The 27,713-nt window shown below is 41.5% G+C and overlaps 1 protein-coding gene across 13 annotated transcripts in view; it reads left to right on the top strand.

The window, feature by feature from the left end:
* The window catches only part of HIVEP3 (HIVEP zinc finger 3), a 435,200-nt gene that overhangs the window by 378,851 nt on the left and 28,636 nt on the right, over positions 1 to 27,713 (top strand). For all 13 annotated transcript variants that reach the window (XM_050932270.1, XM_050932274.1, XM_050932275.1 and 10 more), the window contains one exon: positions 21,704 to 21,879. In XM_050932270.1, coding sequence (XP_050788227.1) covers positions 21,704 to 21,879 — 176 coding nt within the window. The remainder of the gene's footprint in view (positions 1 to 21,703; positions 21,880 to 27,713) is intronic.

Genomic DNA, 27,713 nt, shown 5'->3' on the forward strand with positions numbered 1-27,713 from the left:
CTGTTTCCAGGTAAAAAGATGAGGCTTTGACCTGTAGCATCCAGCAAACGTAATCTGGGATCTGCTTTCCTTCTCACATATCATCACCTGTAATAAATGCTCTGCCCTTTGTGATACTTGTGCTGTCCGATTGCCTTCAGTAGGTTTGCACAAGTGACTGGAACTTCCTGAACAATTGTGTTGATGTGCAGGAAGAAACAGAATCAGCTCCCTCTCTCAGATTTGTGTTTGCTTTGCAGGAGTAAGGCAAAGAGAGCAGTTATGACCCTTCATAGTAGCTCAAATCAGAAGTTCTGATTCTGAATATGCGTGGGGGGGGGGGAGATGTGCTGAGTGAGAAGGAGCCATTTTCACATAGTCATTCCACAAAGTAGAACCACACTAACTACAGGTCAAACAAAGATGTCCTGGAAACCTTGGGCCTTCTTGAAAGTGGTTGCTTAAGACAGGATGACTATGGGAGGGGATTCTTAGGGCACATTTCACTTGATACGTATGAAAAAATGGTAATTAATGAACTCCATAAAATGACCTTGACGAAAGGAGAAAGCTATTAGCTGGCAAATAAATATTTAGATTATGTCCTGCTGGGCCAAATTCATGGCTAGTGCAGCTCCAGTGACTTATCTAGAATTACACCCAGTTTCAATTCAAGGTTCAGTTCAGCTCTCAATGAAGTCAATGGGAGTGCTTTCATGGAGAGGCGGATCAGTCCCTAATTTGGCCCATGCCTCATAAGTCTCACATTTTGAACTCTTTGTATAAATCAGAGCATACTTTCTAATAACACTCCAGGGTGTGCAGATTTAGTGGCATCTGTCCATTGCGTACACTCTGCCTTCCACTCATAACTAGAGCATAGCAAATAACTGGCTTCCCCTGACCTTTTATACCTGCCACCCATGGGGGGTTACAATTATTACTTGTATAATTCAAGATGGGTAAAAAGAAATGAAAGTCTGATGTGATAACTCCAGAATAAAGCTCAAGCTATTTGACCTTCCAGGACTTCAAGACATCATGGTAGCGTGAACACTCTTGAGTATTTCGTCAGTAACATTCAGGGCTGGAGAGGAGGTACGCAGACTCTGTGATGACAGGTGCAGTATTAGAATAGAATAGACAGTGCTACTCATTGTGCATTTGGGTGTAGGGTAAAACTTGTTCTCCAGCTTGGCTTAGCTATGGCATTTGTATGTTAGCACATTATCTTTGGGGTTTTTATGCCTTGTGCTTATTTACATTTTTTATACACTCGAGTTTTCTGGCTTGGGATACTGTAGAAATAAAGCTGGACTATTATATAATTATTATTTTATTTATTAAGGGCTTTGATTATGGAGTTGGTCCCCATTTAGGGAAGCATCAGATTCTGTGGAACAAACATATTCCACTCAATGTTCCAAAAATCAATAGTCCACAGAGCCAAGGTGTATAATTTAGCACAGTTAGCTGACAAGAAAATCCCAGGATTCTGTTAGCATGGAAAGGGATTGAAAAATCATGAGGTCAGTAGTGGGTTAGCCCAGGGAAATGCATGGTGCATTGATACACTGTGTAGGATAAGAAAGCTAGACGAAAAGTCAACACAACTTTTGTATAGGGAAATCGTACGTCACCAATCTACTAGAATTCTTTGTGAAGGGTCAACAAACATGCAGACAAGGGTGATCCAGAGGTTATAGTGTACCTGGACTTTCAAAAAGCCTTTGACAAGATGCCTCATCAAAGGCTCTGAAGCAAAGTAGGCAGTCATGGGATCAAGGGAAAGTACTCTCATGGATCAGTGACTGGTTAAAATATAAGAAAAAAAGGGTAGCAATACATGATCAGTTTTCACAGCGGAGAGGTAAATAGTGGAGTTCCCAAGGATTGGTGCTGGGTCCAGTGCAGTTCAACATATTCATAAATGATTTGGAAAAAAAGGGTAAACAATTAGATGACAAAGTTTGAAGATGATACAAAATGACACAAGATAATTAAGTCCAAACTGCGAAGAATTACAAAGGGATCTCACAAAATGGGTGACTGGGCAACAAAATGGAGATGAAATTCAATGTTGATAAGTGTAAAGAAAGGCACTTTGGAAAACATAATCCTAAATATAAACACAAAATGATGGGATATAAATTAGCTGTTACCACTCAGGAAAGGGATCTTGGAGTCTCTGTGGATAGTTCTCTGAAAACATCCGCTCAATGTGCAGCGGCAGTCAAAAAAACAAACAGAATGTTAGGAACCACTAGGAAAAAAATACATAAGACAGAAAATATAATATTGCCTCTATATAAATCCATAGTACACCCACACCTTGAATACTGCGTGCAGTTTTGGTTGCTCCATCTCAAAAAAGATATATTGGAATTAGAAAACGTGCAGAGAAGGGCAACAAAAATACTTAGAGGTTTGGGAACAGCTTCTGCATGAGGAGAGATTAAAAATACTGGGACTGTTGGTTTTAGAAAAGAGGTGGCTAAGGGGGGATATGATAGAGGTCTGTTAAACTATGAATGTTGTGGAGAAAGTGAATAAGGAAGTGTTATTTACCTCTTCACATAACACAAGAACCAGGAGTCAGCCGATGAAATTAATAGGCAGCAGGTTTAAAACAAACATAAGGAAGTATTTCTTCACATAACGCTCAGTCAAGCTGTGGAATGCTTTCCTGGAAGGCCAAATGGAAGGCCAAAAGTATAACTGTGTTCAAAAAAGTGTTAGATAACTTCACGGAGGATTGGTCCATCATTGGCTATTAGCAGGATGGTCAGGTTCTTAACCCTGTGTTTTGGGTTTCATAGAATCATAGAATATCAGGGTTGGAAGGGACCTCAGGAGGTCATCTAGTCCAACCCCCTGCTCAAAGCAGGACCAACCCCAACTAAATCATCCCAGCCAGGGCTTTCTCAAGCCTCACCTTAAAAACATCTAAGGAAGTAGATTCTACCACCTCCCTAGGGAACCCATTCCAGTGCTTCACTATCCTCCTAGTGAAAAAGTTTTTCCTAATACCCAACCTAAACCTCCACCCACTGCAACTTGAGACCATTACACCTTGTTATGTCATCTGCTACCACTGAGAACAGTCTAGATCAATGCTCTTTGGAACCACCTTTCAGGTAGTAGAAAGCAGCAATCAAATCCCCCCTCATTATTTTCTTCTGCAGACTAAATAATCCCAGTTCCCACAGCCGCTCCTCAGAAGTCATGTGCTCCTGCCCCCTAATCATTTTTGTTGCCCTCCACTGGACTCTTTCAAATTTTTCCACATCTTTCTTGTAATATGGGGCCAAAAACTGGACACAGTACTCCAGATGAGGCCTCATCAATGTCAACTAGGGGGAAATGATCATGTCCCTCAATCTGCTGGCAATGCTCCTACTTATACAGCCCAAAATGCTGTTAGCCTTCTTAGCAACAAGGGCAAACTGTTGACTCATATCCAGCTTCTCATCCACTGTAACAAAACCGACCCCAAGACCGACCCTTGGGGCACTCCGCTTGATACCAGCTGCCAGCTAGACATGGAACCATTGATCACTACCTGTTGAGCCCGATGATCTAGCCAGCTTTCTATCCACCTTACAGTCCATTCATCCAGTCCATATTTCTTTAACTTGAAGATCATGTCCTTAAACCTCTGACTGACAGAAGATGGGAATGGGCGACGGGATGGATCACTTGATGAATTACCTTGATCTGTTATTTCCCTCTGAAGCATCTGGTATTGGCCACTGTCAGAGACAGGATACGGGGCTAGATGGACCATTGGTCTGACCCAGTATTATGGCCATTCTTATATTTTTACTTAAAGCCCAATGATGGTAGTTCCATTCACACCTCCATCTCTCTCAGCTCTTCCTAAAATAGCTGCAAACTACTGTCCCCTAGGTACAGGTCCATTTACCCCCTAAATACACCTCTGTTCTCTACACAGTTCCCTGACTTCTGCTTCCTTTCTGAGGGAGGGTGGGAAGAGGGTTGTCTGGGCTCTGCTGTGAGGATGTTTGGAAGTCAAATATTTGTCTTGAAGAAGTTATTCCATAATGTGCAGCATATCGGGTTCACTTTCAAAATTCTTTAAAATTAAGGTGTTTCCTGTTTTTTCAAATGTAACTGGGTCTCCATTTGAATGGGGTTTGCATTATTGTTAATGGCAGTCAGTCTGATACTTCATGTATACAGTGCCAATAGTTTATGGATGTGTGTATTCATATCACTGGTTTGAAGGAGCAACTGAAATTCAATATTTCCCCACAGGACCCTTGCTGGCGACTTCTGCACTATGGGAAAATGTGTTTGGGTTTCTATTGCTAAGTAACATATGGCTGGAAATCACTGGCTTAATGGTACGCCAAAAAACATCTAGTGAATGTCATCTTCCTCCCAAGCCCACACACCTACATAATCAGCTGGGCTGATCCAGACTGAAAAGGGAGAGAAAGTTGCCTGGATTTCCCCAAAGGGTAATCATCTCAGTCAGATAATAGTCTCTAGGGAGGACATGGACATGGGAAAGGGAAGCATTCTTTTCATCAGACAATGCTCTTGTCTTCCTGGGTTCCATCGATGTCATCCCGGAATTAATTTCGGATTGGGAGGCAGGAGTGAGGGTTTTGGAGATCATGCTAACCCTCTCCCTACGCACACAGCCTTTCAAAGCTTATGTGGTTGGGAAGAAGGGCCAGAGTTCAGGAGGCTGGGAGAGGAAGACAGACCTGACAAACCAGACTGATTCACCAGTGTAAGGGGGTTGGTTTGCAGCATTTATTGTGTCTAATTTCTGTGTGGGGTGTTGATTTCCTCATATTTCACCTACGGACATTTGTATGGCAACAGAATTATCATTAACCCTAAGAATGGCCATACTGGGTCAGACCAAAGGTCCATCAAGCCCAGTATCCTGTCCTCTGACAGTGGCCAATGGCAGGTGCCCCAAAGCAAATGAACAGACAGGTTATCATCAAGTGATCCATGCCCTGTCAACCATCCCAGCTTCTGGCAAACACAGGCTAGGGACACCATTCCAATCCTGTTGCTTAATATTGTAGGTGGAGCTGGTTTCAGTTGCCTAATACTTTTCATTTTAAAGGATTCTTGCAAGCTTTTTTTGAGAAATTCTTATACCTCCATTGTTTGCAGCAGGCCTTTGAAGTTTACAAAGGGAAAGCCCTGGGGTTGGAAAAGTACCTTTTCTTTGTCCCATGAAATGACATGGAGGTTTTGCTGAAATACGAACTTCCGAAAATCACCATTTTTCTTCTCTTAATTCCATTTCTCGGTGAAATTTTGGCAGCTTGCCAAAACAATAACTAAACACGGACATTCTAACAGGCCAGCTACAAACTGCATCCAAGCAGCAGCTGCAGCAGCAGGCTCTGAATTAGGGCATATGGGAATAAATAGCTTCTCCTTCAGTCAGTGAATGTAGTTCTGGAGTGCAAGTAGCAGAAGCTGTAGTTCTGGCTGCAGTGCTGAAGGTGTATGATTTAGGGGGATAGTTACAGTTGTGCATAAGGGAATTTGTTTTTACCCTCTTTTAAAAAAAAAAAATCTTAGGAAATTGCGTACAAAAATTATGCTGAAAAGACATTATTTAGAAAGCAAAATCAAGCAGATGAAAATTGAGGTTGCACAGGCAACCTTAAATCTATGAATGCTTGAATTTGCAACCTAAATAAGAGTTATTCTAACATGGTATTTTTGTATGTTATATATATTAAGGCTTGTAAATAGAGCACAGAACTTGGAGTCAAGACTCCTGGATTTCATTTCCAATTCTGCCAGTGATTCAGTGTAATTTTGGGCAAGTAATTTCCACTCTCCATGTCTCAGTGCCTTCGTCTTACAGAAGGAGCTGATATTGCTGCTTCCTTAGCTTTGTAAAATGCTTTGAGATCTATGGATGAAAAGCACCATATGAGTTTCTAACTATTACATGCATTTTGGAGTCAGTAGAGGTTAAATTATTTGGCTCTGTTGTCTTAATGGTTCTTAATATTATTAGACATCTTTATTTCATTTACTTAATCTCTGTTCACATTGTAGCAGTTTTGCTCATCTTTTCTTCGTATCTGTCCCGGAGAGCCATTTGTGTCATCTATTGAAGTGTAGATTGTAAACGGGAAGAGCATGAGAGAGCAGGTGGGAAATTTTCCAAGGGAATGTTTTCATCAGAATCATCGAACGCACTGTGTTCCACAGAAATGCGTCACTTTTGACAAGTCTTTCGAAGGAAACTGGAAATGTTGTTTTTCCTGCCAGCTCACCTGCTCACCGGTCGACCTCCTGGGAGGCAGGGGAGTATATTTTGTTTCAGAAATACTGAAAGATTCCTGCAGATGGATTGTTTGATGTTTCTGAAATGAGATTTTGTGAAATTTCATATTTGTAAAAATTGTAGAGATTTGGCTTTTTTGTCCTGATTCAGGACAATTTTTTCCCTAGAAACCTTGACTTTTTTCACAGACGTGAAATTCACTTACCAGGCCTGATCTAAGATTGATTTATTTGTAGTGAGTTGAAGCACAAGAAGCTTTGTATCAGGTGTGGCGCTGGAATGTAGCGTACATTACTATGACAGCAGCCGCTGGCGTCCGTGGTTACTGATGTTGTCCCATGAAAGAAACATTAAACTTTTAGAACCTTGATTCACATTAGGTAACTGCAGCCAGTCTGATACCAGCACTCCCGTTTATGGCACCTTTATGACATGGTGTCAGGTGTAAACTCAACTTTTGTCAAAATGTTGCAAGTAAAGCAACCTGAATCCCTCAGGCTGGAAGGGAACCTGGCAGAGAAATGGAGGGGGAGGCTGCCACATATTCTAATTTTTCTGGAAACAAGTGACATTGCAAAGAAATCAGAGAGGGTGACATCTTACACACTGCTACATGTGCCAGACCTAGATGCATTGGAGATTTACAGTCCTGTTCAGTGGGAGCATGAAGGGGACTTCAAACTGCTAGATAAAGTCATCCAAAAATTCAGTAATACATGAGCTACAAAAGAATGTCACTCAGGAAACGCACATTTTCTTTAGAAGAAACTTGCTGCCAGGTGAGACCATTAACCATTATGTTGCAGACCTACAAAACAATGCTAAAATATGTGAATTTGAGCAGATGAACTAATTAGCGATGGACTAATTAGCAACTGGATTGTTTGTGATACCCATGTAAGAAATAACTATCTCAAAGCAAGATTACTATGAGAAATTAACTTCACTTTCACAAGGTTACAAGTTTGATGATAAAAGTTATAGTGTTGACATAATCTACCTAGACTTCTGTAAGGTATTTGACTTAGTGCAACACAGTATTTTGATAAAAAACTAGAATGATATAAAATTAACATGGCACACATTAAATGGATCATAAACTAGCTAACTGATAGGTCTTAAAATGTAACTATAAATAGAGATTTGTCATCTAGCAGGACAGTTTCCAGTGGGGTCCCACAGGAAATGGTTCTTGGCTCTATGCTATTTAACATCTTATTAATTAGCTGAAAGAAAACATAAAATCACTGATAAAGTTTGCAGATGACATAAAAATTGAGGGAGTGGTAAATAATGAAGATGGCAGGTCACTGATTCACAGTGATCTAGATCACCTGGTAAACTTGATGCAAGCAAACAATATGCATTTTCAGATGTTTAAAGGTAAATGTGTACATGTGGGAACATCGGCCATAGTTACAGGATATGAGACTGTATCCAGTGACACTGAAAAAGATTTGGGGGTCCTGGCGGGATAATCAGCTGAACATGAGCTCCAAGTGTGCTGCTGTGGCCAAAAGAGCTAATGCGATCCTGGGATGCATAAATGGGGACTCTTGAGTAAGAGCAGTGCAATTATTTGATTTCTGTATTTGGCACTGCAGTGGCTGCTTCTGGAATACTGTGTACAGTTGTAGAGCCCACAATTAAAAAAGGATGATGATAAATTGGAGAGGGTTCAGAGAAGAGCCATGAGAATGATTCAAGTGATCAACCTGCCTTGTAATGATAAACTCAAGGAGCTCAATCTGTTTAGCTTAACAAAAAGAAGGTTAAGAGATGACTTGACTACAGTCTAGAAATACCTGCGTGGGAACAGATATTTAATAGTGGCCTTTTCAGTCTAGCAGAGAAAGGTATAACACAATCCAATGGCTGGAAGTTGAAGTTAGATAAATTCAAACTGGAAGGAAGGCATAAATTTTTGCTTACAGTTTTCTTGTGGCTATGTTGGTCCAAGGATATTAGTGAGATAAGGTGGGTGAGAGAATATCTTTTATTGGACCAACTTCTGCTGGTGAAGGAGTCAACTGTGAGAGTAATTAATCATTGGAACAATTTACCGTGGATGTTATTCTGAAAGATCTGGTTCCAGGAACTATTTGGGGGAAGTTCTATGGTCTGTGCTATACAGGAGGTCAAAGTAAATGATCACAATGATCTGTTGGAATCTATGAAGAACAATGAATTTTTTAAGGGCTAGTGAAAATTTTGCTTCCCAAATGAAAACATTAGCAAGCAGTGAAAGAACTAATTAGGAGCGTGTAAAGACAGAATCCAAGAGTCAATAAACAGCAGAGACAATATTTGTTTGAAATAAACGTGGAGATCATTATAACATGAGGATGTTCAACACAAAGGGTTTAGTGTTGTGTATGCAGTAAAAGCAATCATTTAGCAAACGTGTATTGCTCTTGGCACAAATAGCAAAGAAATACAAAACCAAACACAGTCATGGACATTAAGATCATGGTCCAAACTATGAGAATGATACAGATACACAGGGTTCTACAACAGATTGTGAGACTGGAAATAAAAAGGAAAAAAAGACACTGGAGCTCTTAATCACAGCAAGCATATTCGGAGGATTAGTGGCAGAAGATGTTGATGTAGAAACTTAAGGTTGTTTTATATAGTAGACACATATGAGATTATTTGACAGATGCCATTCAGTAGAATATGAAATAGCAAAACAGGAAGTCCCATGTACACTTGAATGGAAGAGCAGTCTGCAGATGACCAAATGGGTGCACAATTTGTAACTGACCAGGATACAAAACGTTTTCTGAAAGAATTTGATGTGGTGTTTAATGGACTGGGATTCAGTCAGGATATGGTACATAACATTAATATCGACTCAGTGTCTCTCCCAAACTACAGGCACATGTAAACTGCCATTAGCACAGAAAGAGAAATCAAAACATGAATGATAAAATTAGATGTTATTGAGAGAATTCAGAACCTGAATGAGAGGGCTGACAGCATGGTTACTATAATACAACCAAACATTCTAAGGATTGGTACAGATCCAGAAGGTCTGAATAAGGCCATCAAACAGAAGTGCTATACCATGACATTCAGCCCTATAGGAGGAATAAAAGGCTCCTGAATGAAGACATCCACAAGTTCCAGACAGTGGATCAATCTCAGCAGCCGAAGAACCTACTGCAAAAGGAACTGTTTTCAAGACAGGAAGTATCAAATGGTTTTCCTTGTCAGTCAAAAGCCACTGAGGGTCAGATACTGAGGATCATCTCATCTCTTGTGGATGGGGGATGTCACCTCACCTGTCCTGGCCTCCATCCTAGACTGACTCTATATATGGTTAATCAGTTGGTTGTGCTAGTTTGTGATGCTTATTTTTGTCTAATGTTTTATCTTATTTGTATTTGATCTTTCGAAAAGGAAAGGTGACGCTGTAACAGCACTCCTGGAATCAGTGGATACTGACACTGCCATACTTTTGTAACACTGACCCAAGTCAGCTGATTGGTGCCAGGAAATAAAGTTAAATCCTCAACTAGCTTTTGTGCAGCATACAGTTATTACAATGAATTCTCAAAGTAAAGGCGTGTATTGGGAGGGCAGGGGGAGCAGTGGTGTCTGTGCGTCACTCTAAGATCTCCAAATTACGTCATTTTCCTTGTTATGTGTAGACCTCAGTGCCATCTTGGGTTGCATTGGTGTACAGATTACGTGTGTTCTGCAGTAGTTGTTGCATTTCTGTGTATCGTCTTTTGGACATAGGGACAGACTGTTTCTCCAAAAAGAGAACAAAAGACAATAGTGCAATGAAGTAGAGCTGTCTGTAGTACTTCTCTGCTCTTGCAGTTGTGTTTAACTGAAGAGAGGTCCAGAGGGAGACTGTTTAATCTGTACACAAAAGCAATATTCAGTCCTTCTCAGCTGCAGTGTGCTGTGTACAGGAGACTGAAGCTGGAGCTGCCTTGTAGTGAGTATAATGTCAGGTTTGCAGTATGGTTTGAGCTCTGAGGAAATTTTTATACCATAGGGCCTGATCCTCATCTGGTGTAAATTGACATAGTACCACTGAAGTTATGCTGAACTGGACTGTGTTTCTTGTGATGACAATTAAATGACATCAGTGGTCACAGAGACCAGACCTGGTATCTCTGCTGAAATATGTCCTCAAGATGTGATCCCTAGGATGGACAGTTCATCTTATAGAAGGAAAATATCTTTATCTCAGACTTTGCTTGCTGTGCCGTACGTTAGCGTTGGATAGTTTTGTGGTCAAGGTACAGACTGGGAGTCAGGACCCCTGGGTTCTCTTTCAGGCACTGCCGCTGACTTACTCTGAGACTTTGGGCAAATCACTTCCTGTGTTCCAGTTTCCCAGTCTGTAAAACGAAGATAATAGAACCTACCTCACCCTGGGCTCTGAAGCCAGGTTCATTGAGTAACATTGTGCCCTGACTTGAAGGCCATTGATTTTAATGGAGTTGCCTTGGATGTTGTCGGAGAATCTGGGCAATCCCATTGCTGTTTATTAAGTGCTTTGAGATCTTTGGATAGAATATAAGTGGAAAGATTCTTATGACTGATATTATTCATGGGTAACCTCTTGTCCTCTTTTAAATGCCCATGAAGGTTTCCCAAACAGCATTTCAGCTTTATCGGTTTCTTTTTCCTCTTTGATCTGATGCATATCCCAGCCATGGGAAGGAGCAACTTATTGAGTCATAGGCTATTTGAGGGTCTGTCGGTGATGTAGTAATAACAACAAACAAAACAGCTATAGCAAGCATCACAAAAGGATCGGGTGCCAGAACCCAAAATTACACTGAGGAGCAAGGAATGTTCACTGAAGCGTAATAGTGAGAGGTGGAAAAGAGCTGTAAGGTAGATCTAGTCCATTCCTGGTGTCCCATTTGGGAAACTGCCCTATGGTCTGTTTGCTAGTGGTTTGTCCACTCTGGCTCATATTAACTTGGACAATGGGGCGTCACTGCCTTTTCTGGAGAGATTACACAAAATTCTAAGGCTTGGCCTACTCTCAAAAACGTAGATATAATGGTATAGCTACCAGTGAACCTTCCTAGTGCTGATGCGGCTTATACTGCGTCTATTGCCAGTATAGCTTACACTAGTTCCCCAAGTGAAAAAACTGTACTTGCAAAAGCACTTTTATGCCATTATAACTTCATCTACACTAGGGCTTTTGCTGGTGTAGAAACGTGGCAAAAAAATCACTCCCCAACCAACGTTACTCTACTGGCAAATATTTCCAGTGCAGACCCTGCTTAAGGGTTTTTTAATACACTTTTCAGTCTGAAACCAGTATAGATACGTGGTACAAACCCCTACTGTGGGTGCAGCTATGGCATGAAGGTGCTTATACTAGTAAAGCTTATTTCCATAAATTTACAGGAATACCTGTATAAGGCACCTTTATACTGTTGTGACTGTGTCCACACTGAGGGCTGGACTACTTACATCAGTACAAAAACTGTGTAGAACACACCAAGTAGACGTCACTGCCTGGAGTTTTTGCTGTTATACAGCCTAAATTTTCCCTTTCATAGTTTCACCCCATTATTCCATCATTAGCATCCATGAAATATTTTGAGACAGTTCACATCTGCCCACCCATCTTGTTGGCATTGAGCCATGCTAAACAGATCTAGTTGTGTTAATCTTTCCTCAGCGCTCAGTCCCCGCTACCCCCTAATAAATATTTGTCTCTGAACTTTCTCCAGTTTGTCTACATTTTTCTGGCCCTGACGTGCAAAGAGCTAAAGACAGTATTGCAGGTGTGATTAGACAGAGAGCGACTACCTTCTCCTGGATGTGATGTCTTGGTGCATGCTCCCCCAAATCACATTGGTTTTGGTACCATATCGCATTGCTCACTGGATCAAGCTGCTGCTGTGGCGTTTTGAAGTAAGCACCACCACAGCTAGTGTCATCTTTAATTTGTTCATTTTTACTGGCATGCTGGGGAAGCATTAATCTGCTTTTAGAACAATGTCCTAACCACTGCTAGTATCAGTCCTGGCATGCACCCACTTAGCCAGTCAGCAGCGCCAACGTCATTCTGACAGCAGCTGAAAGAGTCTGTGACCACGTAGACTGCAGTGTAGTGATATTCTCATCCGCCTGCCGTTTCACATCCAAAGAAAGGAGGGAAATTACTGCAGGTGATCTCTTGTGGGACACAAATCAAGGCTATTGTAAACTGCAGGCAGTAGCTTTCCCTTATTTCACAGCTTCTTTGCAGTGCCCTCAAACTCCTACCCTTTCCACTGTGCTCACGCCCATCATGAGAGAAAATGAGCTGCTGACATTTCCTTTTGAAGTTGTCTTTAGAGATTTTCACACTCATGGTTTACAGGTTGCAATATGGTAAACCAGCTGTTCTCAAACTTTAGCAACCCGAGGACCCCCATTTTGTTTTAAAATTTTGTGAACCCCGAAGCCAGCTTGTAATTTTCCTTGGGGGTGCTCAACCACCACTCCACCTCTTCCCCCAAGGCCTCACCCCTGCCCCACTTCTTCCCGCCCCGACCCTCCTCTTTCTGCCCCTCCCCTGAGCAGGCCCCATCCCTGCTCCTGCCCATCCCTCCCAGAGCCTCCTGCATGCCACTGAACAGCTGTTCTGCGGCGGTCAGAAGACGCTGGGAGGGAGGAGAAGGAGTTGATCAGTAGGTCCAGTGGCCCCGGACATGACTTATTGACCCCCTGAATTCCCCTCGTGGGCACCCGGGGGTCCATAGACCCCAGTTTAAGAACCACTGCAGTTGACAAAGATGAGAAATCCAGAGAGAATTCTGTTTAATGGGAGCTATTAGTCCATCAGCAACCATAACTGTCAACTAATGCCAGTTTCTAAACTGGCAGACATGACTTTGTGTGTTTTCACTATGTCAGTAGCAGTGTGACTGGCTAACAATGCTGCTGGCTAACAGATCATTAATGAGAATCTCATTACATGGAAGCATAGAGGAGGCCCGGAAGTCAAGGATTCTACAGAAATTCTAAAATGTCCTTGCTTTCAGTACACTTCTCCTCCTAAATCGTTGCGTAGAGTTGTTCTGCTCTATTAAACAGCGATTACCTTCAACCTTAGAGGTGGCTGCATTTCAGTGGTGAATAAAACAATTCCTATGCAGAGTGCTTTGGGAGCCTTCAGGATGAAAATGCAATCTGCCATTAATATCACTGAGTGGAGAAATAATAATATCTGACATGTATATAGCACTTAACATCTTCAAATCTCAAGCATACATTGATTAGTCACTGTTAGCTGATTTTAAATACTAATAACCGTGTGTCTTTAGCTGGGTAACTCTACTGCTGTAATGTAATTGTTTCCATTTGTTAGTGCTATCCTGCTATTACTTTTAATGCTTTCAAACAGTTCCACTGTAATATTTATTGTGGCAGCCTAGTATAAGGACAGGATCTTCTCTTAAAATGTATTTACATGCTTTCCCCTGTCACAAATAGCAAAGTAATGTGCAATGTCAATGCATCAAAAAGATAGCAATGTATGGAAAACAATACTGTTTTCTAAGGCCCATTAGCTGAGAAGCTCCTAAATAATGTTGTGAAATTAATACTAATATCACTAGTGATTATACTGTGTCTTTCTCTCCAGTCTTAGCTGTTTGCATGAGGAATGTTTTAGAGGGTTAAGGGCCTCAGAAGCAGTTGTATGCATGTGGAAAGGTTTTCTCTCCTGGGCTTGGCCCGACATCTTCATGGATGGTGTAGTATCAGATATAGCAATAACCATCATTGCCATATGTAAATAGCTCTTGACATCTGTAATGTGCTATCGGCATGTTCAGTAATGAGTGAAGACAGGGCCCAGTCCTGCATTTCTCACTCGATGAAGTAATCCTACTACTCCTGTGGCATGACTTACAGGTGAGGTCAGCAGGACCTTGTCTTTTCTATGACCATCACACACATGTTGTCACATGTCAGACCATCACACGTAGCCCTGTGTGGTGATGTCATCCCACTGATGTCATTCCCCAATTCTGCTGCAAAATTTGGGGAATAGCTTTTTCCCCCCTCCCTCTGTGTCTTCGGTTTTTACCAGGTGTCTGAAACAACAGTAAGGCCTGATCAAGCAGTCAGGGTGGGGAGGGATGGTCAGGGAAGCTTGATCAAGAGGCCCAAGTGGAAATCAAATAAATTAGCTTTCAATAAACTCCAGTTTGCCAGTCTTAGCTCATAAAGATTCTTTTCTCTGCCAGCACAGGGGTTCTGGGATGACTTCTCCTAAGATACAGGCCATTCTTTAAGCCTCCCCACGTGAGGCTACATGGTCTAAAATGCGTTTATCTTCCTGGCAGTCGTGTTTTTTGGAGTTGAGGTGCACCCATATGGGCCACTCTGGTCAAAGGCAGCAGCTATGTGTAGTGATCTCATAGTTGTTTTCTAATAGGACTGAGCTAAAGCAGGATCATCAGTGAAATAGTCAGTGTCCAATAGATTGTTTTCACGTGGGCCTTAGCAACTACAGAACTATCTACCAAGGGAACATAATAAACCCTTCTCTTTTGTATTTCTCCTGAGCTGGCTAGTGCCTGCCCTGAAAAAGGTTAGAGTTCCCCGAAGGGAGCTGAGCCTCAAAGTCTGGGCAACAGTTGTGATGGCCTATTTAGCCTAGCCAGTTCTAACCGTATCTCTAAATGCCCTGTTAGTAACAGTTAATAGTGTAAAACCTGATCCGTGGCAGCTGAAGTAGAAAGTAAATTCATCTGAAGATATTGTCAGACCATCTTAAACTACTGCAGTTTGCAGCTATGTTTCATTTCATGGAATCATAGAAGTTAGAGATGGCAGAGACCTTTTATATCATCCAGTCCATCCACTCGCTCAATGCATAGTTGTTCCCTGTTGGATATTCACTAGCATCTTGACTTGTCTATCTTAAATATCCCGAGTTGTGGTGCTTCCACCACTTCCCTTTAGAGCCCATATTTGCAGCCGAATGGATCTAATTTTAACCCAGGTCTCCTGACTCCCAGTCGTGTATTCTATCTCCTAGTCCAGTCTACCCCCTTCAAATAGATAAACTAAACCCTGTATTTGCAATGAATTACGCACTGAATAAAGCCAGAGACCAGCACCTGTCACATGTTACCAAAGGAAGATGAAGTTACATAGACTTTGAGAATGCAGTTCTGTGTATTCTCAATACACGAAAAGCTCATCGAATGGCCACCGCAGAATGGAGATACGTGTGGTTACATCATCATTTGTGCAGAAGAGGCACCATCCAGGCAGCAAGGTCTAAAATTAGACCTGCCAGATTATATGTGGTCTTCAGATACATGTGGACCCGTCTTGCCATCTATCCATTCGGTCCTGGTGGGCAGATGGGACTGAAACATACAAGGAACCTGATCACTGCAGTGCTCCAGAGAGCAAGTTGTATTTTCAATGTTGTAACCCTGTCTGACACCAAATTAAAAGGAAAGGGCAAATCCTTCCCTGTCCTTTGCTTCTATAGAGAGCCCCAGGTACAGCGATATCAGCGCAGTGTGCTGTGGCTAGGGGTAGGAGCATGGAATTCAGCGGCTATACCAGCTTCCCCCACCCGCTCCCCATAATGTGTGTGCGTGCATACAATTTTTGCAGATGCTCCTGAACATTGAAGCTGCACTAGTGTCTGTGGGGAAATTTAATTTCCCTCAAGCCCTGTGGGAACCCCCTTAGCTAAAACCAGCTACTCAGCCTTGTGATCATTAGAGGGGCTAACTGCAATCAGAATCCAGTTGTTCTTGGCGCTATATTAACACATAGAAGACAGTCCTTGCCCCAAAGAGCTTACATTCTAAATAGACAAGACAGGAAAAGGGTGGGCAAAAGGAAATATTGTTCCCACTTTACAGATGGACTTGAGGTTTGATGATGAGTGGCCTAGATGGGATGATGGGATTGTTTTGGTGTTGCATGCTTTTTCAAGGGCTAGTGCTTGATTCAGGACCAAGCAAAAATACATTTATAATAGACTTTCTTTTTGGGCTAGGTCCAATTTGTCTGACTTCAGTCCTGTTCATCTGAGATACTTGCCCGTTGAGTTTTGATTGGAGATCAGGGAGTACTGTCTACAACACACATATTTCAATATTATAGGAGGGAACTGTGAGTCAAGAGTCCAAGTTCCCATACCCGCCTCAGCCACTGACTTGCTGGGCCCTATTTTCCACCTTGTAAAACTGGGATTATAAAAGGAGATAATGAGGCTTGCTTGGTTATGAACTGATTTGAGCTCCTAGTTGACTGCTGTCTGGAAATGCCATGAAATATATTTCTTAATGTTTATGGTAATACTTAGCAATACATTTATTAAAGATCTGGAAATGGGGTTAATCAGGAGGCAAAATTTGCAGATGACACAACATTAAATAGGTTAGTCAAGACCAGAGAAAACTGTGAGCAACTTCAGAGGAGCAAAAGTCAGGTTAATGGGCAACATGATGAGAGGTGGAGTGCAGTGCTGTGAAATGCTTAGTAGGGCATATTGGAGGCAATAATTTGAACTACTCATTCACCTTACTGGGTTACCTGAGCATCATTGTGGGCAACTCAATGATGATCTCTGCTCAGTCTGCAGTAACATTCAGAAAACAAACAAAATGAAAGGTAACAAATTCAAAACTGATAAAGGAAATACTATTTCACCCAGTGCACAATTATTCTGTGGAACTCATTGCCACAAAACATCACGAAGACCAAAAGGCTTAGCAGCATTAAAAAAGGAATTACACTTTTATATGGCTAACAAACACATCCAGATCTAAAATAGTAAATATTACAAATTAAACAAGAAATGCAAATGGGTTATAAATCCTCATGCTTTAAGGTAGCAGCCAATCTCCAAGAGGGTTAAGAGGAAACTTTCTCTGCACGCAGATTATCCTATAACTGTCCATTGCAGGATTTCTAGCAGCTTTCCTTGAAACATCTCGGGCCTATGTTATGCTGGAGGTCAGAGGAGATGGTCATAATGGTCCTTCTGGTGTTAAAATCTATGAGTCTGGCACTTGCCACTACTGCCGAAAGGATACCGGCCTAGGTGTCCCAGCTATGGCAATTTCTGTGTTCGGAATCATATCTGTATGTGAAGTCTAACGTGCATGTTTCTCAAGCAAAGCATACTTTCTAAAATGCAATAATCAGCTCATCCTTCATCTTTCATTTTGTTGCTTTAAAGGGGCCCTTTCCAAGATTAGACTGGCCAAACAATGGTCATTTAGCCTCACAGGTTTCAAATCCTTTCAATATGGTGTGGAAACCACGGCACCATCGGAGATTTAAGTTGCTTACTGTAGGATTATGAGTTCCAAAGCGCTCTGGAAAAGAAGCACAAACTTGCTGACACAAACTTAAACTGTGAGTAGTGGAGGAGTCTGGTTACAGTAAATGCTATGGAGCAGGAAGGTCCCTTGTTGAGGGTTAAACCCTTAAGTGAAGTGGTCTGTCATTGATTTGTCTGTTTGATGCAAATTATGTGAACATAGACCCACAAAGAAAGGCAGCAGTAGCCTCCTAATGTAATTACCTCCATAAACATGTCACTCTCTCGGTAGCAGTTACAGGGCATTTTCAGCAACCATCTCCGGTTTTATGGCATTTTATTTGGATTGGTTGGTTTTGGTTTTGTTTAGCTTGTTTCATGTTCTCTGTTTCTCTGGCCCCTGTCAGGACGTACTAAATGAGCGAGACAGGAAGCCCTTCCTCCTAGGCGGACTCAGCCTCAGTGAGTGTCAGATAAGCTGCAATGTCTAATTTCAGATCAAATTGTGTGTCACTTTGTCCAGGAGAAGTCAGCCACTGATATCATTCACGAGGCTAGCAAAGTGGGCTGCTGGACACAAAGGAGTTACTCAAACAGATCTATGTGAGAGCGTAATTAAGGATAACACAAGTACATGGCTGATAAAGGAGCAATTTTGGTTTTGAATTGGCAGTATGATGTATTACACAGAATAATGACAGAAAGAATTGAATAGCAGGAGGGAGCATGGAAAATGTTTAAAGCAGGGGATGGGGAATCCGGACTCCCAGCTCTTCCACTGAATCACCGAGTGAATGAACAAGAGCCACTGGACAGCTTTGTCTGTTGCTTTTCGATGCCTTAGTTTGGGGTTATGTAAAAGGACAGATTTATTAAACCTCTTATACGGATCTGAAACATGGATGTTGCTTAAACAGGAGGCTTGAGGCATTTCATATGCATTGTCAGCAGCCACTACTGGACATAAAGTGGTTTGATTTTATCAGCAATAGGGATGTGTTATTGAGAACTGGTCTTGAGAAGATTAAAGTTGTCATCAGTCACCGCTGGCTGGCACTTTTTGGTTATGTAGTCCCCCTCACAGATAAAGTCCCCTCACCTGAAGCTCTGAAGATCAGACTTGAGGTCAGGAGGCAACATTGCCCAGCCACAGACAGGCAGTGTTCACATGGTCATCCGGGATTAATTTGACGGCACCAGGTCAGTAATAACCCCGTGCAGCTTTTAGATGTCTGAAATAAAGTCATACAATTTGGCCATTGACATTTGGTGCGACGTACCCTCGCCGTCTCAGCATGTTGTTAGTTTTAGGTATCTAACTGGAGACTCTTAGGTATGCTGGGCACCCAAAATTAGTAGATACTCTCCAGATACTGGCTTTATCTAGGCCAATGCTCAGTATCCCTAGCAAAATAGCTGAAGTATACTGATTGCCCTAATATCTTCAGCGTTGCCTTTGTAAGTAGATGGCATTACCTCAGTAGTCCTTATCCTAGCGGTATCTCAGATACACCTATAATATCATTGTATCATTCATTGCTTATAAAAGAATCTGTAAAGATGTAGTGGCACGCGATGTGCCTGTGTCACAGGGAAGTAGTGAGAATATCAGTAAATGTTCATAAGGTGCTGCTATTTAAAAGCATGTACGATGGCAACCCCTCCTCAGCCCCGTTTTGAAGAAGCAACCGTGACATTTCCAAGTATCCCCAATCTTCCCCACTTCCTGTAAAAAAAAAAAAAAAAAATTAGGAGATCATTGATTATCATGAAACCATGTGTTTGACAATGTTTCAGTGTACTGCAGAGCTCCTTCTAAGGGGAAAGGATGTGGGACTGACAGAATTACTCTGTCGTGACTTGAAAAGACATTCTGCTTTATGCTGAGAAACTTCACTGCTTACCATTTTCTTACTGCTAACTTTTAGATGACTGCCCCTGGGAATACTGGTATTCTCAATATTCGAGGCTAGACTGGATTTTCTGTGGACACCCATTTTTTCTCTTACTTCCTCTGTTTTTGTTCCCTGGGTCTACCTAAGGCTGTGTCTACACTGAAATTGCTACAGCAACACAACTGCAGAGCTGCCTTTACACCATTGTAGTGCTTCAGCATAGATATTCACAACGGCAACAGGAGGGGGTTCTCCTTTCATTGTAGTTAATCCACTTCTACAACAGGCGGTAGCTGGATTGAGAGAAGAATTCTTCTGTCACCCTAGCGCTGTGTACATGGAGGGTTATATTGGCTTTACTATATGTCTCAGAGGTGTGATTTTTCAGATTCCCTGAGTGACGTAGCTCAGTCCACCTAACTTTTTAGTGTAAACCTGTCCCTAAGTGCTTGTCTACATGGGGACATCCAGGAAACTTAATTCAAATTAAATAAAGGTGTGAATTTGAAGTGGATTAGTTAAACTGCATTGTGTGAACACACTTATTCAGAATTAAAGTGGCCTTAATTTGGTTAATTTCAAAGTGAATTAAACTAAACCAAATTAAGGCCACTTGAATTCTGAATATCAGCATTCACACAGACGTTTAATGTGGTTTAGCTAATCCACTTCTAAAGTCACACCTTTTGTTAATTTGGATTAATTTTCCTGAACCTCCCCATGTAGACAAGCCCTAAATTACTTCTGTGGCCACTCATTGGTGTATCTGAGCATCTCACTGTCTTTTAAACATAGTTATGCTCAGAACTCTCCTATGAGGTAGGGAAGTATTGTTATCCCCATTTTACAAGTGAAAAGCGGAGCCAGGAAAGACTACGTGATTTATCCGAGATCTCACAGGAAGTCTCTAGCAGTTCAGGGAATTAAACCTAGGTCTCGTGAGTTCACAGATAGCACCCTAGCCACTGAACCAACATTGTCAGACTGCTTCAGTACTCAGCTTTGAATTCCTCTGAGTTTCTATAGTACCAATATTTTGTAAGGTTAATCACACCTTCATTTATCTAAGCACCCAAGCTACTCATGACAAAGTAGCTCCATGCTGCCATTCCTGCTCCATTCCTCTTCAGTGCTGATGACATTTTCCCCTTTGTAGTTTTGACATTAGTCTATGTTGACCAAGATATTAAAAAATGATTAGTCGTTCGGGGTGATTCAATCTGTGGGTTCCCCGCTTGAGACTCTTTAAGGAGCCCTGATTTTCAGAGAGTGGATGTTCTGCATATCCTGAAAATGAGACCTCTTCAATGTGCCTCAATGGGACACCCAAAAATTGAGGCACCCAAAATCCCCAAAATCACTAGTCCCTTTTAAAATCTTGGTCTATTATTATTGTATTTATCTGATGAGATCAATTTGATGTTTCTCTGTTCTTCTTCCATTTGCTGAACTGCAAGAGGCAGGTGACTTCTGTGACTCTCACAAATATTGCTCATACCCACCTCACAATAACTGTCCCGTTGTGCTAATAGGTGGACTGAAGGTACATGACTTTGTAATAAGACGGAAGGATGTACAGTCTAATACTTTCAGGCAAACATTGTTCCTCACTCTGAGCCAGTGGGGAAGGAACCTGGGGCCTTGAAGCCTAATTTTCTGTGCTAGCACAATGTGTTACAGAATTCGATTTTTCTTGTCTCTGATATATTTTGGATAGGTTTTGTCCCCAAATCCCAGCTAGAATTTATCTGGGATATAGCTGATCATCAAAGAGAAGCTATTTTAGGTGGTATAGTAGCAAGTCATGCATATTTTTGGATAGGTCTGAAGAAGCGGCGGACAGCGATACATCTGACAGTTTTCAGGAAGATGAGATTGTGAGGCAAATAACTGGATTATGGTCAACTCCCCCAGTTTGCCTGGGTTTGTGAGTGGGGAGGCACTAGGAAGTTCAGATCACCCTGTAGCTCTGTCAGATATTTTGCTAATTGCCTCAAAGGACATGAGGGAAGGGCAACTGTAGATTATTAAACCTTATTCCAGGGGGAGAGGCGTTTGACTCAAATGGGCTTAAGAGCTGGAACATATTTTGTGTTTAGCCTAATTATTCATAGCTGGTGACTCTGGGTAAATTGCTAGTTCAGCCTTTCGGCTCCGGTGTCAATAACGTGCTGAATTAATTTAGGAAAGTTACTACTTCTTTTGAGGTGGGAATCTTTTTTTTTTTATCATGACACCTGTTGCTCATAGGTACAAATCAAACGAAGAGTATGTGTATGTGCGAGGCCGCGGAAGAGGGAAGTATGTATGTGAGGAATGTGGAATTCGCTGCAAGAAACCCAGCATGCTGAAGAAACACATTCGCACGCACACAGACGTCAGGCCATACGTCTGCAAGTACTGTAACTTTGCATTTAAAACCAAAGGTAAGAGACAGTCAGCTCCTAGCTCCTCTTCTTAGTGTATTGACTTACTGATCAAACCTACATGGGGGCACTAGTGACAGGGAAGGAAGGGCCTTCCTTGATTCTGGAAAACCCTAGGATTTGGTGGGGTGGTGGCAAGTGAAATCTGTAATTGGCTGGAATTGTATGAACTGAACAATGCTGCATTATGCTGGCATGCATCCTGCTGAGTCACTGCAGAAAGCAATAGCCTCGCTGAAGAGTTCACGTGCAGCATAGCAGCTGTGCTATGATCCAGTCTGTGTTTCTAAAGAAAAAAGTCCTGAAGCCTGTTTCAATAGTGACTGAAGACCATTGCAAATGATTTAATTAAACAGCATCTGGCTGTGTAGGGAAACAGCTTCGATTTGGGGTTCAAACACAGTCTCGTCACTTGATTGATAATCTCTGGGTGACTCTTCATGCTAGTGCTCTCAAAGATAATATTTGTGTTGTGTATTATCATCTTTCCCCCTTGCATGTGGCCGCAGCAGAATATGCATCATCTCAAATCAGTTCTTCCCAGAAGACCATGCTTTCTAACAGGAAGCTTGCTATTGATGCACATGAGGACTGGCAACATTTCCCACCCCTAACACACCCATCGCTAACCTTCCCCAGCAAACACACCCATCAATGTCTTAATTCACATGATCAGTTGTAATGTGGAGTCATCAATCATGTGTGCTCTGGGAAAGTGACAGCACAGGACTGTTCCACCAGATGTGTAAAAATCCCCAGCTCAACAGCTTCACCATGTGACTGGAAGCAATGCAAGCACACACAGTAAAATTCTCAATGGGCCTAAGTGACTTAGGTGCTTAAATACCATGAAATGCCAATGGGTTGCAGGCACTTTAATCATTTAAGTGCTTTTGAACATTTTACCCATAACTACCTCTTCTGAAAGAGTTAGTAAATTTTGCATGGGTTCTGCTTCTTTAATTGTGGCAGGAGAGAACAATCGGTGACCTTTGAAAGCCATTGTAAATATCTGTATAATCACATTGTAAATAACCCAGAAAACTGGACCACCCTTGTAAGAAATCCCCACACTTGTCAACCAAGCAATGTTTGGGACACAATCAAGCACAGTTAACTGATTACGCAAATGGGCTCTTTGCTCCAGGGGGCACTTGATTCATCCAGTCCTCTAATATTGAAATAGGCTGAGTGGACAATACCCAGTGCTGGTGGCTTTGCTTGTCCACTCAGCTGAAGATAGTAGGTTGGTAATCACTGGAAATGTGGTAGCACTGGAGAAATAATGAATTTGAAGCTAAATTCTCCTTTCAATGCACATAGCAGATCTGAGTTCCTGTTTTCCCCGTGTCCCTGGAGCTCCCAGGTTTATCTTCAGATTCATTTCTCCTTCTTTTTTCTACTATTCATTGCCTTCTTTCTCTTTTCCTCATGCTTTGTTCCTCTCCTCTGGAGATGGGAGAAGTCTTTTTAGCTGCTTTCATTTCTTGCCTCCTACTTCATTTCTGTTAGGCTATTTGTTTGTTATGCTGGAATCAAACCATCGTTCTTACCGTCTCTACAGCTGCTTTCTCTTCCCACAACTATGCCGTCCTGAAACATAGAAGCCTTCAGTATACATTATGACAGTGGCCTTTTTGAAAGGGGCTGTCACCTAAAAGGTCTTTCCCCCTTCAAAAAAACCTCTTCAGCTTCAGCAAGAAACTATTGAGAGGGAGGAAGTCAGCATTGAGGAAAACAAATGCTAGGGTGTAAGGGAAAAACTATTATATCTCCCTTCAGTTACATGAATGCATAGATCATAAATTGGAGTGGTCAGAACTGTTGTGGATCTGCATGCTTGTGAAATGTAGTTCGTGTTGATAACTTCAAAATTGCTTGAAAATTGATTCCTTGCTGGAAGTGGGGTTACAGTGAGAAAGCTGGGTATGTAAAATGGACATCTTTTTATTCAGTATAACTGCTCCATATGCATCTCTGAGTCACAGCTGCTTGCTTTACTGATTCAGACATGCAGAATTCAACACAATTACAGGAGAGACTGTAACATGGACCAGCAACATGATAATTGGCTAAACTCCATTTGAGGAATCTTTGTAACTGGTGACAAGTCCAAGGCACAAAGTACCCAGCTTGACTCTCAGATCCCAGAGGGATTTCGAGGACTGGTGATTACAAAGCTCATCTTTAATACTTCTAAACTGAGTGCATTTGGGTAATGATTTCACAAATAACCTCTCTGTTCCTTGGTGTGGTTTTGTAACTGCAATTAATTGCAGGGTGCAAGCTACCTGGATACACCTGCAAAAATGCAGGCCGAGTAGAAGCCCTTTTAAAAATCAGTTCTCTAGGTGTACTTTTAACCTTCAGTATAAAACACAAGTGGGGTATCTATAGAGCTGTCTTCAATTCAGCTATTGTAGGTCTCCTCAGCATGATCCAATGCTCTAAACATTCAAGTAGGCTCAAGGCATTTCAAGTTCACTTATTTTTATAAGGATCACTGGCTTGCTAAAAATCCTATTTAAAAAAACCACAACTTTATCTGTGTTACAGAAATTAGTAGCAATTATTCAGAGTGGAACACTTCTTAATATGCTTTTCACTATTTATCCACATTTGCTTACCTTCTGCATTTCTTTCAATGTGGACAAAGCTGTAATATTTGGGTGGCAAAACCTGCAGGGAACTGTTTTTCTGGCAACTGTCGATCCAAACTGGATCCTGGTTTACACATATGAGGTCTAATCAGGAGCCTGATAAACACACTAAGACCTTCAACATGTATGCCTAGGCAAGAATATGGAGTAGTAGAGGCTGCCCTAGATCTACCATCCGCTTTTAGAACATTGAGACAGAGTCTGAAGGCCAGACCAAGTCCAGACGTTCAGTGCCTCAATGGTTGTAGCTTCTGCCAGAGAACAACAGCTTAGAATTGCTGCTGACTGCCTAGCGCCCCGGTTAGGGTGCGTTTCTGTTAGGGTGATGTCCCTTACTATTACTCCAACCAAGAAATACCCACAGGGCAGTGGGGGCTAGAGTTTTGAAAGGCACCTTATAGTCACCGTACTCTGAAGGGTGGTTCTGGGTGTGATCATAAACTGCATCTGACTGGAGGGTCTGGTGGCAATATGATGGGGCTACTGGTGACAGGGTAGCTCCTATAAAATACCACAATGCTGCAACCTTGAGAGAAATGTTTATTAGTTTAAGAAAATTATCTTGGAAGTTTTATTTTTTAATTCTTGGAAACATTTTGTTTGAAAATATGGGCTGTAAAGGTTTATTGCAGAAAGCCAATCTTCTGCATCAAGTTTAAATGTGTGCCTTTTAATATGATGCCTTTACCTACAGTCTTATGGGCAGTTAGTATCACTGTATTAACAGTCCCCAAATAAAAGCATTGCCAAGGCCTTTGTGGAGGTTAACAGGCTTCTTGCCAGGCAGCAGATGAGAAGAAATTGATCTCAAATGGTTGTCTGTCTTGGGAGGGTGACGTAAGGCTTTTCCTCTGACTACTGGTTTCCTGATGGGTTTGGAGGATGGGGGAGCTACAACTGTGTTCTTCTTGTCACCTCTATCAAAACCCCATCTTTGTTAGGCTAGGAACTGCTCCCTCATTCACCTTTTGACTTTTGATCTTTTCTAGGTCATAGATTAGTGTTGGATCTTTAATTTTTGCCCAGTACAGATAGAATTCCATTCCATGTCCATTTTTTGCTCTTGTTCACCAATCACATTAGCCTCTCACATTCCGATTGGCTGAGCTTCCTAAACTGTTTGAATAAACTACATTGAACAACTTACTGTGGTCCATGCCACTACGTTTGCCTACTTCTATCGTGATTACAAGGGACAAAGACATTTCTATTAAAGTAAAATCTGCTCAGGTCTCGGACCTATTGACGGAAGATATTAATTTGATAGTCTAGTCCAGTCACAGTTTCCAGATACCAGACTACTTCATGTCCTGAGACATATTATTCCTTTAATTAATTACACTGCAATTCCTTAAATGAGAGTGTGACAGTTATTGAACATATTAATATATTAAATGCAATAAAACAAATTAAATGCAATGTTATGGTTGTACAGTTTATTATTACTGGGCCAGCAGACTCAATTGTATGCTAGGCCTGTTTCAGAAACTACAGAATCAGTCCAGCTGGCTAAAAGCTCTGGAAGAATTAACTGGTATTATAATAGATATATAGATTGAAAAGATGTCATAACGCCTTTATGTGCTGAGGCATTTTCTAAACATCTGGAAAAAAGGTTTAGAAAGTGATCAAGCCATTTCAGAATGTTCTCAGACAAGCCTTCAATACCAGTGGTGCTGGAACAGTTTTTATGGTGGGGGTGCTGAAAACAGAAATCATGTATCTGGGTTGTTATTTCTACTTCAAGCCAGAGGTGCAGCAGCACCCCGAGCACCCTAGTTGCAGCACCTACCCCTTTCCCCCCCACAGTAATTCACCAAGTTCCGTTGATGTGAAGATAAAAAATAATCTTCAGGAAATGTCTCTATATTCTGCAGTGCAATTGGATGTGTCAGTGGCATTGGAAATGAGCAAATATCCTGACAGTCCATGAATGAATTTCAGTAGCATGTCATCAGTGAGAGACTGTTTTGTAGACTGAGAAATGGGCAGAAAACACTGGTATTAAGGAGAATAGCAAAACAAGAAATAATGTCTAGCAGTTAAAGCCAGACACATTCAAATGAGAGACAAGGCACATGTTTTTAACTATAATGGTATTTAACCATTGGAACAAACTACCCAGGCAAGTGATGGATTCTCCATCTCTTGAAGTTTTCAGATCATGACTGAATGCCTCCTGGGAACGTATGTTTTTGCTGGGCTCAGTACAGGAGTAACTGGATGAAATTCTATAGCCTGTGTTATATACGAGGCCAGTCTAGATAATCCAATGGTTCCTTCTGGCCTGAAAATCTATGAATATGTACAATTTTTTAGTCTCTAAGATACCACAAGTACTTCTCATTCTTTTTTTTAATAATAATAATAATAATTAATTTTTTTTTAAGAAAATGAAATTCTCATCTAGATACAGTGGTATAAAATAGACTGTTCCTTTTCTTGTATTCCCAGTGAGTGAAATTCACCTCTGTGCAGAGACTAGATCAAGGCCAATTCATCACATAAGTGCCACTAAAGTCCTTTTCTGAGGGCTTAGATGGGGTTTAGGTGGTATACAGGCTTATTGATGATCCTCTGCGTAGAGGTGGATCTCATTCTTCGTCTGTAAAAAGGGGTCCTGCTGCTGCTGGCTGTAGCAGTGTTGTTGTGATATTCTTTGTACACTCTCTTCAGTAATGTTAAAATAATCTAAAGTCCAGGGGAAGTGGTTATGATCCCTGTTGCAGTTTCACCTTGGCTTTGCATACTCAGCATTTTTCATGGTGCACGTTTAACAAAAGGAGGAGAAATGTGACATAGGTGCAGTGTGACCAAGTAACAGTTGCTCTAGGATTCTTAACTTTTCCATTACCAACTTTTTGTTTTAATTCTGCAACCTAACTGGGACATTCATGAAGTTTACTGAATTTAATTTTCCTGATGGATTTTAAAGAAATGGCTTCCAACCCTTCTAAACTGCTTTAAGGATTTAAGGAGGCAGAAGTGTTCTGTCTTAAGGCAGCACAAGCACTTAAGCTGCTTTAAGTCCTAAATAAGACCCTATAACAGCACAAGAGCTAACAATATACAATGACATTTAGGCATTTCTGAAAGCACATGTGCAGAATAGCTCTGTATTGGGATTGCTCTGTCAGACTCAGATTTAGCAAGATTTTGCTGCTTGAACATTTT

The sequence above is a fragment of the Gopherus flavomarginatus genome, chromosome 22 (assembly GCF_025201925.1).
Source record: "Gopherus flavomarginatus isolate rGopFla2 chromosome 22, rGopFla2.mat.asm, whole genome shotgun sequence".
Classification (NCBI taxonomy): domain Eukaryota; kingdom Metazoa; phylum Chordata; order Testudines; family Testudinidae; genus Gopherus; species Gopherus flavomarginatus.